Genomic DNA, 15990 nt, shown 5'->3' on the forward strand with positions numbered 1-15990 from the left:
GGAGCGGAGCAGTAGGTGGGAGAATACCGAGATCCGTATCTATCAGGACTGGAGTGCAGAGTTGGCCAAGAAGCGGGCAGGATTCAACCGGGCCAAGGCGATCCTCCACGGGAAGGGGGTGAAGTTTGGGCTGTTACAGCCGGCGAAACATTGGGTCACATACCAGGACCGACCCCACTACTTTGATACGCCGGATGAGGCGTGGACTTTTATCAGAAACAAGAAGCTGGACTTGAATTAATGGTTTGCAGTATGTTATGTGGGATCTTGGTGAGGGAGTGGGGGATGCTTGTCGAGTGGGGTTTATTTCTTTTTTTTCCCTCGCGTTTTCTTGGGAATGGGTGGGCCCATAGCCCAAGGCCCTCAGGGACTGAGGTGAGGTCGCAGTTAAAAGGAACTGCGCCATGGAGGCGGGGTCAGCCCAGGCAGGGAGCGTGGCTTTTTCCCGCGAAATGGCGGGGGCAGTACCTGAAGCGGGGGCGGCGGCACTGTGTTCGATGTCCGCGTTGGTCTATGTGGGGTGCGGGGGGGGGGGGGGGGGGAACTTTCACTACCCCACTTTGGTGGGGGGAGGGCTGGTGATTTGCATGGGAAATCCAAAAGGGGATCGGAGGCAGAGGCGGGAGCGGCCGGGGTCAGCATGAGTCAGCTGACTTACGGGAGTGCAATGGGGGGGGGGGGGGGGGGGGGGGGCTAAGCAGTTGCTTGGCCAGGGAGGGGGGGAGTTCGGGGGGGGGGGGGGGAACTAGGTTGCTGCTGTGCTGATTGAGGGGGAGTTGACGGTAAGAGGGAGAGTTGGGGCGGGGAGCCTCCGCCTGGGGGGCTGGAGAGTGCGGGAGTCATGGGCACGTGGCTGGCCTAAAAAAGGAGATGGCTAGTCAGCAGAGGGGGGGCTGGTGGGGGAGACCCCGATCCGGCTGATCACATGGAACGTGAGAGGTTTGAATGGGCCGGTCAAGAGGGCCCGGGTGTTTTCGCACTTAAAGGGACTGAAGGCAGACGTAGCCATGCTACAGGAAACACATCTGAAGATCGCGGATCAAACTCGGCTGAGGAAGGGATGGGTAGGGCAGGTTTTTCACTCCGGGCTGGACGCGAAGAACAGGGGGTCGCGATCCTGGTGAGTAAGCGGGTGACTTTCGAGGCGGTGGGAATTGTGGCGGATAAAGGGGGCCGTTATGTGATGGTGAGTGGTAGGCTGCAGGGGGCCCGGGTGGTGCTGGTGAATGTATATGTCCCAAATTGGGACAATGCACGGTTCATGAAGCGGATGTTGAGTTTGATCCCGGATCTGGAGGCAGGTAGTTTGATAATGGGGGGGGGGCTTCAATACTGGACCTGACACTGGATCGGTCTAGATCGAGGTCGGGTAAGAGACCGGCAGCGGCTAAGGTTCTGAGGGGGTTTATGGACCAGATATGGGGAGCGGATCCGTGGAGATTTGCTAGGCCAAGGGCAAGGGAATTTTCCTTCTTCTCCCATGTACACAAGGCTTACTCACGGATAGATTTTTTCGTGGTAAACAGGGCGCTAATCCCGAGAGTGGAGGGGGTGGAGTACTCGGCCATTGCGATCTCGGACCATGCCCCACACTGGGTGGACCTGAAGATGGGGGAGGAGAGAGGTCAGCGCCTGTTGTGGCGAATGGACTTGGGACTACTGGCAGATGAGGAGGTCTGTGGGCGAGTCCGGGGGTGTATCCAAAGATATGTGGAGGCCAATGATAATGTGGAGGTGTCGATGAGTGTGGTCTGGGAGGCGCTGAAGGCGGTGGTCAGGGGGGAGTTAATTTCAATCAGGGCCCACAGAGAGAAGAGGGAGCGGATGGAGAGGGAGAGATTGGTGGGGGAGATACTGAGGGTGGATAGGAGATATGCGGAATCCCCGAAGGAGGGGCTGTTGAAGGAGCGACAGATCCTCCAGACACAGTTTGACTTGCTAACCACGGGGAAGGCTGAGGCCCAGTTGAGGAAGCTACAAGGAGCAGTATATGAATATGGGGAGAAGGCAAGCCGGATGTTGGCACATCAGCTGCGGAAGAGGGAGGAGGCCAGGGAGATTGGGGGAATTAGAGATAGGAGGGGGAACACGGTGTGGAGTCCAGCTAAAATAAATGAGGTCTTTAAGGACTTTTATGGTGAATTATATGAGTCAGAACCCCCGGGGTGGGGGGAAGAGGATGCGACAGTTCCTGGACCAACTTAGGTCCCGCGTTTCACTGTGTGCGGATGACCTGCTTTTGTATATTGCAGATCTGGTGGAGGGAATGGGGGAGGTTATGCAGATTCTGAGGGATTTTGGAAACTTCTAGGGACACAAGTTAAATGTGGGGAAAAGCAAGCTTTTTGTGGTGCATGCGAGGGGTCAGGAAAAGAGATTGGGGGAGCTACCGCTTAAGAAGGTGGAGAGGAGCTTTCGGTACTTGGGTATCCAGGTAGCCAAGAGTTGGGGGGGTTTTACACAAGCTCAATCTAGCGCGCCTGGTGAATCAGATGGAGGACTTTAAGAGGTGGGATGTGTTGCCACTCTCCCTGCCTGGTAGGGTGCAGTCTGTAAAAATGACGGTTCTCCCGAGGTTCCTGTTGGCCTTCCAGTGCCTGCCTGTTCTCATCCCCAAGTCCTTCTTTAAGCGGGTAAATAGGAGTATTACGGGATTTGTGTGGGCAAATAAGACCCCGCGGGTTAAGAGACTGTTCTTGGAGCACAGTCGTGAGGGGGTGGGTCGGCACTGCAGAACCTGTGCAGCTATTACTGGGCAGCGAATGTGTCTATGATTCGGAAGTGGGTAATGGAGGGAGAGGGGGCGGCGTGGTAACGGCGAGAAGTGTCATCCTGTATAGGCACTATCTTGGGGGCACTGGTGACGGCACCGTTGCCGCTTCCGCCGACGCGGTATACCGCGAGCCCGGTGGTGGCGGCGACATTGAAGATCTGGGGGCAGTGGATGCCATAGGGGGAAGTGGGGGCCTCAGTTTGGACCCCGATACGGAACAATCATAGGTTCGTTCCAGGTAGGATAGATGGTGGGTTCCTAAGTTGGCATAGGGCGGGAATCAAAAGAATGGGGGACTTGTTCATTGATGGTACCTTTGCCAGTCAGAGGGCGCTGGAAGAGAAATTTGGGTTACCCCCGGGGAATACCTTTAGGTACCTGCAGGGTCGGGCGTTCATGAAAAAGCAGGTGCGGGAATTCCCACTGCTGCCTGCTCGGAGGATACAGGGTGGTCTCGGGTGTGTGGGTTGGGGATGGCAAGATATCGGAAATATGCCAGGAGCAGCAGGCGGTGGAGGAGATCTCGGTGGAAGAGCTGAAGAGCAAGTGGGAGGAGGAGCTGGGCAAGGAGCTGGATGAGGGCCTGTGGGCTGACGCCCTGGGCAGGGTCAATTCCTCCTCATCTTGCGCCAGGCTTAGCCTCATTCAGTTTAAAGTGGTGCACCGGGCGCATATGACAGGGGCGAGAATGAGTACGTTTTTTGAGGTAGAGGACAGGTGTGTGAGGTGTTCAGGGAGCCCAGCAAACCACGCCCATATGTTCTGGGCATGCCCGGCACTTATGGAATTTTGGAAGGGCTTTGCAAAGGTCATGACCAAGGTCTTGGACACTCGGGTAAAACCAAGCTGGGGGATAGCGATATTTGGGGTATCGGAAGATCCGGGAGTGCAGGAGTCGAAAGAGGCCGGAGTTTTGGCCTTTGCCTCCTTGGTAGCCCGGAGAAGGCTCTTGTTAATGTGGAGGGACGCAAATCCCCCAAGCGTGGAGGCTTGGATCAGTGACATGGCTGGGTTTCTCAGATTGGAGAAGATAAAGGTTCTCCAGGCAGTGGCAACCGTTCCTTGACTTTCTCGCGGACGGTGGGGGGGGGGGGGGGGGGGGGGGGGCTCTTTTTACGTTATTAGTCAGGGGCAGATGTCCTATTTTGTTTTTGTTTGTTAAATTCTTAGCTGGATAGAGGGTTAAGTAGTTTTTGTTGATATCTTGCTTTGTTTTCTTTGTATTATTCTCTTTTTTGTAGTTTTTTGCAAAAATTATTGAAAAATTTGGAATAAAAACATTTTAAAAAAAGATTCAGTTTATTCACTTCTTTATTTTTTTAAACATGAATTTAGATGACCCAATTTTGTTTTCCAACTAAGGGGCAATTTAGCGTGAGCATTCCACCTATCCAGCATATTTTTGGGTTGTGGGGGTGAGACCCACTCAGACATGGGGAGAATGTGCAAACTCCTCACGGACAGTGATCCGCGGCCAGGATCGAACCTGGGTCCTTGGCGCTGTGAGGCAGCAGTGCTAACCACTGTGCCGTTGTGCTGCCCAGTACTCCTTTATACTTGTGTATTTGAATATCAATTCAGCCTCAACATCCTATCCTCACAGCTCAGGTGTGTTAAGGTAGGTATCAGTTTTGTTCCCCTTTTCTTACAATGTCAGTGCCTGAATGTTCCTGCCTTAGTACAGCAACCAGAACTGTACAAGATATCGCAAGTGTGATACACTGATGCTTTGTACAGATTCCTTTGTATCTCCTGGATTTTATGATTTCTTCCTCTGGCAGCACAACACATCTAAAGAGCGGGTTAGCTTTGCTACTGTGTGTGTTGTGGTGTTGGTTTCAATGAACTATCCTCTAATTCTCCCAGATCACTCTCTTATAGCGGCATGGTAGCACAGTGGTCAGCACTGTTGCTTCACGATGCCAGAGACCCAGGTTTGATTCCCAGCTTGGGTCACTGCCTGTGTGGAGTCTGCACGTTCTCCCCGTGTCTGCATGGGTTTCCTCCGGGTGCTCCGGTTTCCTCCTACAAGTCCCGACAGACGTGCTGTTAGGTGAATTGGACATTCTGAATTCTCCCTCAGTGTACCCGAACAGGCACTGGGATGTGGCAACTCGGGGATTTTTTCACAGTAACTTCATTGCAGTGTTAATGTATGCCTACTTGTGACACTAATAATTATTGTTATGCATTGTTTTGTGGCCAGGAGCCTGAAAGGGTCTCTAATAATCCCATGGAATCTCCATAAGCACACTTTCCAGCTGGGGATATGTCATAGTAACCAGTAACAGACCCTTGCTGATTTTCTGCTCCATAACTTTGGAATGCTGGCACAATTGTGGGGTTCCAATTGTTGCATAGGCTGAGATCAGATAAATCAGCAAACATCAGGAATTAAACCATGGATTTTCCTGGTCTATATGAATGAGTGCTACACTGGAGGGTGTCTTTGAATGCGAAACAATTTGAGGAGTTTGGAGGATATTTCTCAAATGAGTACAGTAATTGGAGTTATTTGCAACTCAACTTCTTGTATCTATTCTCCCAAGTAATGCCTTGGCCAATCAAAGACGACCTGTCAACCAATCAGCACCCTTTTCGCCTGTGACATAAACTGCTCAGATTATTTGAAATTTGGCATTCTTGGACTTGTCCTGATGGGTGTGAATGAAAGACTTTGACAACATGTTCCTATTTTCTGCAATATTCAAATACCTATTCTTTATATCTGAGGCTAATCAGTATAGATTGAAACTCAGACGTCTTTTATCATGAAATGCTTCAAGCGGCTAGTTATGAGAGGGATCAATGACAGCCTCCCAGACAGTCTCGATCCACTGCGGTTTGCCTATCACCGCAACCGGTCCACAGCAGATGCTATCTCCCTGGCTCTAAATCAACACTCGAACACCTCGACAACAAGGACACCTATGTAAGACTGCTGCTCATAGACTACAGCTCCGCCTTCAACACCATTTTCCCGACAAGACTAATAACCAAACTCCACAATCTTGGACTTGACCCCTCCCTGTGAAGCTGGATCCTCAACTTCCTCACCAACAGACTGCAATCTGTCAGGATAGGCAGCAGCACCTCCTCCACATTAGTCCCCAACACCGGACCCCGCAACGATGTGTGTTCAGTCCTCTACTGTACTCCCTATACACCATGACTGTGCGGCAACATTTAACTCCAACTCAATCTATAAATTTGCGGATGATACGACTGTGGTCTGTCATATCTCAAACAACACTGAATCAGGACTTCTGGTTGGGGCTATGCGGAGCTAAGCCGCACGTTCGGCGGCTCCCACTAGAAACGGACTTTGGGGCTCTTTCCAGGGCCCCCAACGGAGCTATTTCGACGATTCCTGACGTGGGAAGGGGTCTGCAGTAGATCCCCACGGTTCTATGGTCCGGACCAGGAGTGGGGTGAGCAGAAAAGCGGTGGCAGCACCCCTGGAAAAGCGGGAGAAGGGAAACAAAATGGCAGCTGGCGGAGCCCTCGAGGAGTGGAGGCAGTGGGTGCAGGAGCAGCAGGTGATTCTTCTGCGCTGCTTCCTTGAGCTTAAGGTGGAGTTGCTGGAGTCGCTGAAGGTTACCACCAGAGAGCTGATGGAGACTCAGACAGCCCAGGGGGCCGCAATCCGGGAGCTGCAGAAGCAGGCCTCTGAAAGGGAGGATGAGGCCGCGGCCGTCACGGGGAAGGTGGAGATGCACGAGGCACTCCATAAAAAGTGGCAGGAGCGGTTCGAGGAGCTGGACAACCGGTCGAGGCGGAAGCATTTACGGATCCTGGGCCTCACGGAGGGGCTGGAGGGGTCGGACCTGGCGGCCTATGTGGTCGTTTTGCTGAACTCATTGATAGGAGCTGGGTCCTTCCAGGGGCCCCTGGAGTTGGAGGGGGCCCACAGAATACTGGCTAGGAGGCCCAAGCCGAATGAGCCGCGGGCGGTGTTGGTGCGGTTCCACCGGTTTGTTGACTGGGAGTGCGTGCTCCGGTGGGCCAAGAGGGTGCGGAGCAGCAAGTGGGAGAACACGGAGGTGCGGATCTTCCAGGACTAGAGTGCGGATGTGGCTAAGCGGAGGGCCGGGTTTAACCGGATGAAGGCAGTGCTCCACAGACGGGGTGTGAAGTTTGGCCTGTTGCAGCTAGCGCGTCTGTGGGTCACCTACAAGGGCCGTCACCATTATTTCGAGTCCCTGGAGGAGGCGTGGGACTTTGTGCAGGCTGGGAAACTGGACTCAAACTGAGGGTCAGGGATGGGGGTTTTGTATGTAAATGCAGCTGTGTCTAATTTTTTCTCTGGGGGGGGGGGTTCTCTGTTTAATGCAGGATGTGTGTTGGCTTCAGGGTGGGTGGGGCGACGTCTTTATGTCTTTTTGTATGGGTCTGGTGGACGGGTTCGGGCAGGGAGGTAAACTGGGAGTGCGGGGAGCTGGTGGTGGAGACTGGCAATGGGAATTGCCCTAGAGGAGGCGGGGTTGGGCAGGGCGAAAGCGCGGGCTTTTCTCTGGGATGATGGGGGCGGGGTCGGGGCTGAGAAGCGCAGGCCTTTGCTGGTTGTTATTTTCCCGTGCAAGAGCGGGGAGGAGGGCCAGTTGATGGGCACGAAGGAGGAGGTGGAGTAGTCCCTCGTGGGGAGGGGTCGGAGGTGTGGTGGGAGTCGCCGGGGTCAGCAGAAGTTAGCTGGCTCACGGAAGTGCTACGGAGGGAGGGGCATGGCTAGGAGGGGTCCTAGCCTTTGGGGGGGGGGGTACTGGGTTGCTGCTGAAATGGCCAGGAAGGAGCTGGAGTATGCAGGGGGTGCTGGGGGGGGGGGGGGGGGTTGCCGCCATGGGGATCAGGCCGAGCGGGGGACGCTGGCCAGTGGCAGGCAGGGGATGGGTTATGGCTAGTCGGCAGGGGAGGGGGGCAGGGAGCCCTCTGATCCGGCTGATAACCTGGAATGTGAGGGGGCTGAATGGGACGGTCAAGCGGGCCCGGGTGTTTACGCACTTGAAGGGGCTGAAGGCGGATGTGGCCATGCTCCAAGAGACACACCTGAAGGTGGCGGACCAGGTTCGACTGAGGAAGGGGTGGGTGGCCAAGTATTTCATTCAGGGCTGGATGAGAAGAATCGGGGGGTGGCAATCCTGGTGGGAAAGAGGGTGTCGTTTGAGGCGTTAAATGTGGTGGCTGACAGTGGCGGGAGGTATGTGATGGTGAGTGATAAGCTGCAGGGGGAGCGGGTGGTGTTGGTGAATGTTTACGCCCCAAATTGGGACGATGCGGGGTTTATGCGGCGCATGCTGGGCCGCTTCCGAACCTGGAGGCGGAGGGCCTGATCATGGGGGGGGGGACTTCAACACGGTGCTGGATTCCCCCATTGGATCGATCCAGGTCCCGGACGGGTAGGAGGCCGGCGGCGGCTAAGGTGTTGAGGGCGTTTATGGATCAGATGGGAGGGGTGGATCCCTGGAGGTTTGCGAGGCCTAGGGCCAGGGAATACTCGTTTTTCTCCCATGTGCATAAGTCCTTTTCTAGGATTGATTTTTTTGTCCTGAGCAGGGGGCTGGTTTCGAGGGTGGAGGATGCTCAATACTCTGCCGTTGCCATTTAAGATCATGCCCCGCACTGGGTGGACCTCGGGCTGGGGGAGGAGAGGGACCAGCGTCCGCTCTGGCGCATGGAGGTGGGGCTGCTGGCAGATGAGGAGGTGGCCGGGAGGGTTCGGGGGTGTATCAAGAGGTACCTTGAGGCCAACGATAACGGGGAGGTCCGAGTGGGGATGGTCTGGGAGGCATTGAAGGCGGTGATTAAAGGGGAGTTGATTTCCATCCGAACCCATAGGGAGAGGGGGGAGCAGAGGGAGAGGGAGAGATTGGTAGGGGAGTTGGTGAGGGTGGATAGGAGATATGCGGAGGCTCCGGAGGAGGGATTGCTGGGGGAGCGGCGTAGCCTTCAGGCCAGGTTCGATCTACTGACCACCAGAAAGGCGGAAGCTCAGTGGAGGAAAGCACAGGGGGCGGTGTATGAATATGGGGAGAAGGCGAGCAGGATGCTGGCACACGAGCTCCAAAAGCGAGAGGCAGCCAGGGAGATTGGGGTAGTGAAGGATAGAGCTGGGGGGGGGGGGGGGGGGGGGGATGGGGTGCTTCTTGGACGAGCTGCGATTTCCGAAGATGGAGGAGTGGCAGGTGGAAGGACTGGGGGCGCCGATTGAGCTGGAGGAGCTGGTTAAAGGGATAGGGAGCATGCAGTCGGGGAAGGCGCCGGGGCCGGATGGGTTTCCGGTCGAATTTTATAAAATGTCTGCGGACCTGTTGGGCCCCCTGTTGGTCCGGACCTTTAAAGAGGCAAGGGAGGAAGGGGCTTTGCCCCCAACTATGTCACGGGCGCTGATTTCCTTGATCCTTAAGCGGGACAAGGACCCTCTGCAGTGTGGGTCATATAGGCCGATCTTGCTGCTAAATGTAGACGCCAAGCTGCTGGCAAAGATCTTAGCCACAAGAATAGAGGATTGTGTGCCGGGGGTCATTCACGAGGACCAGACGGTGTTTGTAAAGGGAAGGCAGTTGAATACCAACATACGAAGGCTCCTCAATGTCATTATGATGCCGGCTGTGGAAGGGGAGGCGGAGATAGTGGTGGCATTAGATGCGGAGAAGGCCTTTGATAGGGTTGAGTGGGGTTATCTGTGGGAGGTGTTGGAAAGGTTTGGGTTTGGGGAGGGGATTGTCCGCTGGGTGAGGTTGCTTTATGAGGCCCCGATGGCGAGTGTAGCCACGAATAGGAGGAGACCGGAGTACTTTCGGCTGCACCGTGGGACGAGACAGGGGTGTCCCCTGTCCCCCTTGCTCTTTGCATTGGCAATTGAGGCCCTGGCCATGGCGTTGAGGGAGTCAGGAACTGGAGGGGCCTGGGGCGGGGTGGGGAGGAGCATCGAGTGTCGCTGTATGCGAACGTCCTGTTGCTGTATGTGGCGGACCCGGTGGGGGGATGCCGGAGGTGATGAGGATTCTCAGCGCATTTGGGGGCTTCTCTGGGTATAAGCTCAACCTGGGTAAGAGTGAGTTGTTCGTGGTGTATCCGGGGGATCAGGAGGAGGGGATTGGTAGGCTCCCACTGAAGCAGGCAGGGAGGAGCTTCAGGTACCTAGTAGTCCAGGTGGCTGGGAGTTGGGGGGCCCTGCACAAGCTCAACCTCACAAGGTTGGTGGAGCAAATGGAGGAGGAGTTTAAAAGGTGGGATATGTTACCGCTGTCACTGGCGGGTAGGGTGCAGTCTGTCAAGATGACGGTGCTCCCGAGGTTTTTGTTCCTGTTCCAGTGCCTTCCAATCCTTATCCCGAAGGCCTTTTTTTAGAAGAGTTAACAGGAGTATCACGGGATTTGTGTGGGCGCCTGGGACTCCGAGGGTGAGAAGGGTGTTCTTGGAACGGGGCAGGGATAGAGGGGGGCTGGCGCTGCCCAACCTCTGTGGGTACTATTGGGCTGCCAACGCAGCGATGGTGCGTAAGTCAGTAATGGACGGGGAGGGGGCAGCATGGAAGAGGATGGAGATGGCGTCCTGTGTGAATACGAGTCTGGAGGCACTGGTAACGGTGCCGTTGCAGCTCCCTCCAACGAGGTATACCACGAGCCCGGTGGTGGCGGCTACCCTCAAAATTTGGGGGCAATGGAGACACCACAGGTGGGAGGTGGGGGGCTCGATGGAGTCCCCGATACGGGGGAACCACCGGTTTGTTCCAGGGAGCATTGATGGTGGGTTTTTGGGCTGGCATAGGGTAGGTATTAGGAGGTTGAGGGATCTGTTTGTGGATGGAAGGTTTGCGAGCCTGGGGGAGTTAGAGGGGAAGTTTGGGCTCCCCCCGGGGAACATGTTCAGGTACATGCAGGTTAGGGCGTTTGCCAGGCAGCAGGTGGAGGGGTTCCCCTTGCTGCCCCCACGTGGGGTATGGGACAGGGTGCTCTCGGGGGTGTGGGTTGGAGGAGGGAGGATTTCGGACATATACCACGTAATGCAGGAGGTAGACGAGGCCTCGGTGGAGGAGCTGATGGGTAAATGGGAAGAGGAGCTGGGTGAGGAGATTGAGGAGGGGACGTGGGCAGATGCCCTAGAAAGGGTGAATTCCTCCTCTTCCTGTGCGAGGCTTAGCCTCATACAGTTCAAGGTGCTGCATAGGGCCCACATGACTGGGACGAGGATGAGTAGGTTTTTCGGGGGTGAAGACAGGTGTGCTAGGTGCTCGGGGAGCCCAGCGAACCACGCCCATATGTTTTGGGCATGCCCAGCGCTGGGGGAGTTTTGGAAGGGGGTAGCAAGGACGGTGTCGAGGGTGGTGGGATCCAGGGTCAAGCCAGGCTGGGGACTCGCACTTTTTGGGGTTGCAGTGGAGCCGGGAGTGCAGGAAGCGAAAGAGGCCGGTGTGCTGGCCTTTGCGTCCCTAGTAGCCCGGCGGAGGATCTTGCTTCAGTGGAAGGATGCGAGGCCCCCAAGCGTGGAGGCCTGGATCAATGATATGGCGGGGTTCATCAAACTGGAGAAGGTGAAATTTGCCCTGAGGGGATCAGTACAGGGGTTCTTTAGGCGGTGGCAGCCTTACCTGGACTTCCTGGAGGAACAGTAGGGAAATAGGCTGGCAGCAGCAGCAACCGGGGGGGGGGGGGGGGTTGGGTTTGGTGGGAGGGAGAAGTGTGTACATGGGTTTGTTGGATGTGGCGGGTGTTATCTCTTTCCTTTCTGTTGTTTGCTTTGTTTGTTTTTTTCTTGTTTTCGATTTAGCAGTTGCTTTTGTAGGGGGGTGGGTGTTGTTCTTGGGTTTGTACCATGGTTATTCTGTTAATATTGTTTTGTTGTTTATATTTTGTGAAAACCTTAATAAAAATTATTTTAAAAAAAAAACGAATCAGACTACAGAAGGGAGATAAATCACTTGGTTACATGGTGCACCGAAAACAACCTCTCTTTAAATGTCGGAAAGACCAAGGAACTGACCATCGACTTCAGGAAGTGTAGCACGACACACACTCCCGTCTGCATCAATGGCTCCAAAGTGGAGATGGTCGATAGCTTTAAGTTCCTGGGATCCACCATCATCAAGTCTGTCCTGGTCCACTCACGTTGATGCAACAATCAGGAAAGCCCAACAACGTCTCTACTTCCTACGGAAGCTAAAGAAATTTGGCATGTCTGCATCAACTCTCACAAACTTCTACAGATGTGCGATAGAGAGCATCCTATCCAGCTGCATCACAGCCTGGTATGGCAACTGCTCAGTCCAAGATTGCAAAAAACGGCAGAGTGTGGTGAACTCAGCCCAACGCATCACCCAAACCTGCCACCCCCACACTGATTCTGTATACACCTCCCGCTACCTCAGGAAAGCAGACAGCATTATCAGAGACCCCCTCCCACCCAGGCATTGCCTTCTTCCAGACTCTTCCATCAGGCAGAAGATACAGAAGTCTGAAGACCCGCACATCCAGACATAGGAACAGCTTCTTCCCCACAGCTCAAGACTCCTCAACGACTCCCCCTCGGACTGATCTAGTCCCTTAAGAATACTATTCACGACTCCCTATGCTGCTCTTGCTTATGTATTTGCTTTGTTTGGCCCCTTGTTCCACACTGTAACCAATCACTCTTTGTCGATGTGCCATTTGTCAATGTTCTCTGTTGATTATTCGCTTTGTCTACTATGTACGTACTGTGTATGTTCCCTTGGCCACTGAAAAATACTTTTCACTGTACTTTGGTACATGTGACAATAAATCAAATCAATCAATCAATCTTGGGGTGGGGTAGAACTTCAAACAGACTCGAGGGGCAATTTAGCATGGCCAATTCACCTGACCTGCACATCTTTTTGGGTTGTGGGGGTGAGACCCACGCACACACGGGAAGAATGCGCAAGATCCACACGGACATTGACCAGGGGCCGGGATCCTCAGCGCCGTGAGGCAGCAGTGCTAGCCACTGTGCCACCATTCTGCCCCTAGAGTGGAGAAGGTTAAAGGAAAATTTGCTAGAGACAAAATCACGTAGGGGTATGACAAGAGTAAATATGGAGAAACTATTTGCAGTGACAGACGGTTCAATATATAGAAGACAGATTTAATTCATAAAATAATCAGTGGTGATATGAGGGAAAGGATTTAATCAGTTTATGCTGAATGCTCTGCCTGAAAGGGTGGGCCACAGTTTTAATAATCACTTTCAAAAGGAAATTTGATAAATATTTGAAGGTTGAAAATTTGAATTGTGATGTTGGGGTAAGTAACAGAGTATTGGGGAAAAAGCATGAAGAATCAAATAGCCTCCCTCAATATGGCGACACAGTGGTTAGCACTCTGCCTCACAGCGCCACAGACCTGAGTTCAGCCTTGGGTGACTGTGTGGAGTTTGCACATTCTCCCCGTGTCTGTGTGGGTTTACTCCGGGTGCTCCGGCTTCCTCCCAAAGTCCAAAAATGTGCAGGTTAGGCGGATTGGCCATGCTAAATTGCCTCTAAATGGGATTACAGGGATAAAGTGAGGTGTTGGCTCTAGGTAGCATCAGTGCAGATTCGATGGGCCGAATGGCGTCCTGCTGCGTTGTAGGGATCCTGTGGAAATACTGTAAGCCATTCTCTGACTCATCAAAACGAATTTGAAGAAAATTCCCCAAACACTCAACACAGTAACCAAAACAGTCTCACCCACTCCTTTTTTGGGAAAAACCTAAAAAGGAAATGCCTGCATCAGATCCTGTCATTTGACTCCTTCTCCAACGCGCTTTGATCCTCAAGTGGGGTTAGATCAACCCCTCCTCCAGTCAGGAGATCACATCCTTAGTGGGCGAGGCAGGAAATGGGAGGATCCGGGAGCTGCCTTTTTATCACAGGGAGGATTGAGTAATTCCTCAGTCTGAGCGCAGCCGGCGGCAGGGAGCAGCAGCAACCTCAGCTTTAACACATTGATCGCTGCCCTCGTGCCGGCTCTTTCTTCTCACAACGCAGACTGGGAGAAGGAGAAATCACCAGAATGAAGAAGATCACAGATGGCGCTCAAGTGATCAAGGAGGGAGTGCTGGAGAAGAGGGGCGACAACCTGCTGCAGCTCTGGAAGAAGAAATACTGTGTGCTGACCCGGGACAGCGTGGGGCTCTTCCCGGATTGCCAGACGCGCTCCCGGCGGAAGGAGGTGCCTCTGCAGCAGATCCGGACCGTGGACTGCGTGGAGAGGACCGGCAAGTACATCTACTTCACCGTGGTGACCACCGACAACAAGGAGATGGACTTCAGGTGCCTAGGGGAGAGCTGCTGGAACTCGGCCATCACCATGGCTCTCATTGAGTTCAAGAACAGAAAAGCCATTCAGACCTTCAAATCCCGACAGGAGAGCGAGACCCCGTCTCCGGACCAACAGGAGAAGGTGTTGGGAAGGTCACCGTAAACCACCCACCATCTCCCGCCTTTTGCTCCACCGGTAAGGATAGGCGTTGCTCCTCCTGCCACTTTCTATCCAGTTCTCCCAGTCTCTGTCTCTTCCATCCCCCTGCTTCTGATCCCGTTGGGAAATCTTCCAAATTCTTTAGTAACTTTAGTCCGACGCGGGACCGGACTAGCCCTGCAGGAAGCTGCCTGCCTTGTGGTTTCCGACAGTCCCGTCCCCCGGGACTTTGAGAATATTCACATCGAGAAAATCCACCTCCAGTCTTTGGCTCCCCCATCCTGACACGTGGAGCCCGGAATTCCTGTCACCAGAGTTTAAATGTCAGCGGTGCCAACCTTCGGCCCTCGGATTCTTGAAGAATATTTCTGCCCCCCTCCCCCGAGGTCGGTGATCCCCAAACCGGGAGCCCCTCCATTCTCCTTTCCTTTGGCATCTGTTGGGCGGTAAAGTTTTCTTTAACATTTTCATGACAGCTGCCCCCCCCCCCCCCCCTCGCCCGCTTCAATTCGTTTGTTTTACTGAATTTATTTGTTTTAATCAAATAGATGTAAAGGGGACCCACCAGGGAGTCACCCTAGTTATTACAACAAAAATGATTTTTATGTTCCACTTAAAAAGAGCAGATGAGAACTCGGCGCTCACACAAGCCACCGCCCTGCGTTCAAATTTCAACCCTGCTGTTTAATATTCTTTCTGCTGGATGTACCGGCAAGATCCAGGTCTGTGCTGTGAACCGGCACATGGCAACCAGGGCCATTAAAAGTGAGCTCATCAAATGAGCTCAGTGCCTCTGGACCGGGGAAGAATCAGCCAGAGTTTCTATCTAACTTGTTTCCTGTGCCACATGTCTGGGCATTGGGTGACAATGAGATGAAGCTGTGCCTGTGCTGTTACTATGACCACTGTGGCTGCTTTGTGAAGGGAGGTGGCTGTCCCATTTGTTTTTGTAATGACACTTCAGGATAGGAACACAAAGTAAGAAAATCGAGAAGAGGAAAGAAATCCATATTCAATCAGTTGGTAAATCTGTGTATATGAAACTAAACCAGTTTACCATCGATGAGGCATTTTTGCCCTCAGTACTGGCCACTACTTGATATGCGGTTGAGTCTCTTCAATAAATGTGGAAGCTAGCAAGCTGGGCTTTATTTGCTAATATTAAATATTTTAAAATAACTTGTATTGTTGAATGTTAGGAAATGCTGTGGTCACTGACGTTAATGTCTTCTCTTTCCAGACAGCCAAACTGATCGTGGAAAAAAAATAATCTGACCAAGGATGTGGATGAAGGAAACCAAAGGGATTGAAAGTGATTCAAAATGAACGCAGTTTCATCCTCCTGAGCTGCTTCTGCCAAATCCTTCCAAGCTGCTTACAGAGCCAGTGGATATCCAGGATCCAAAGCCAGGCTGAAGGGAGCCTCCCAGAGGGGGCTGCTGGAAAACTGCATCTCTATTTATTTATCTTGCAAGAACTTTTGTCTGTTTGCATCAACTTTTCACATAAATTATTCTGTAATCTAATTTTGCATATTTATTAAAGTTTTTTTTTAAAAAAAGCTTAAACTTGCTCTTTTATTTTTCTCTCTTCACAGCCCAGTCTTTATACTTGCATAAAGCAGGGGTTGCAAGTGTTTTTTCAAACATTACTAGAAGGTATAGTCTCCAATTGATACTTTGTGTACTGCAGAAGTGCATACCGTGGAGTCTTAGAGCTGCAGATAAAACTTTTAGTCCCATTAATTTACAAAAGGCTGAGATTGCTGATGTAAATAAACCTTGATGACCGAACCAACAAATA

General features: G+C 53.0%; 1 protein-coding gene across 1 annotated transcript; it reads left to right on the forward strand.

Annotated features, from left to right (window-relative positions):
- The first annotated feature begins 13642 nt into the window (after nt 1-13642).
- phlda2 (pleckstrin homology-like domain, family A, member 2) lies at nt 13643-15748 on the forward strand. The gene is made up of 2 exons (XM_038807532.1): nt 13643-14223; nt 15428-15748. The coding sequence occupies exon 1, from the start codon at nt 13780-13782 to the stop codon at nt 14188-14190; it is 411 nt and encodes a 136-aa protein (XP_038663460.1). The 5' UTR covers nt 13643-13779; the 3' UTR covers nt 14191-14223; nt 15428-15748.
- The last annotated feature ends 242 nt before the right edge of the window (nt 15749-15990 follow it).

This window comes from Scyliorhinus canicula, chromosome 9, assembly GCF_902713615.1.
Source record: "Scyliorhinus canicula chromosome 9, sScyCan1.1, whole genome shotgun sequence".
NCBI lineage: Eukaryota > Metazoa > Chordata > Chondrichthyes > Carcharhiniformes > Scyliorhinidae > Scyliorhinus > Scyliorhinus canicula.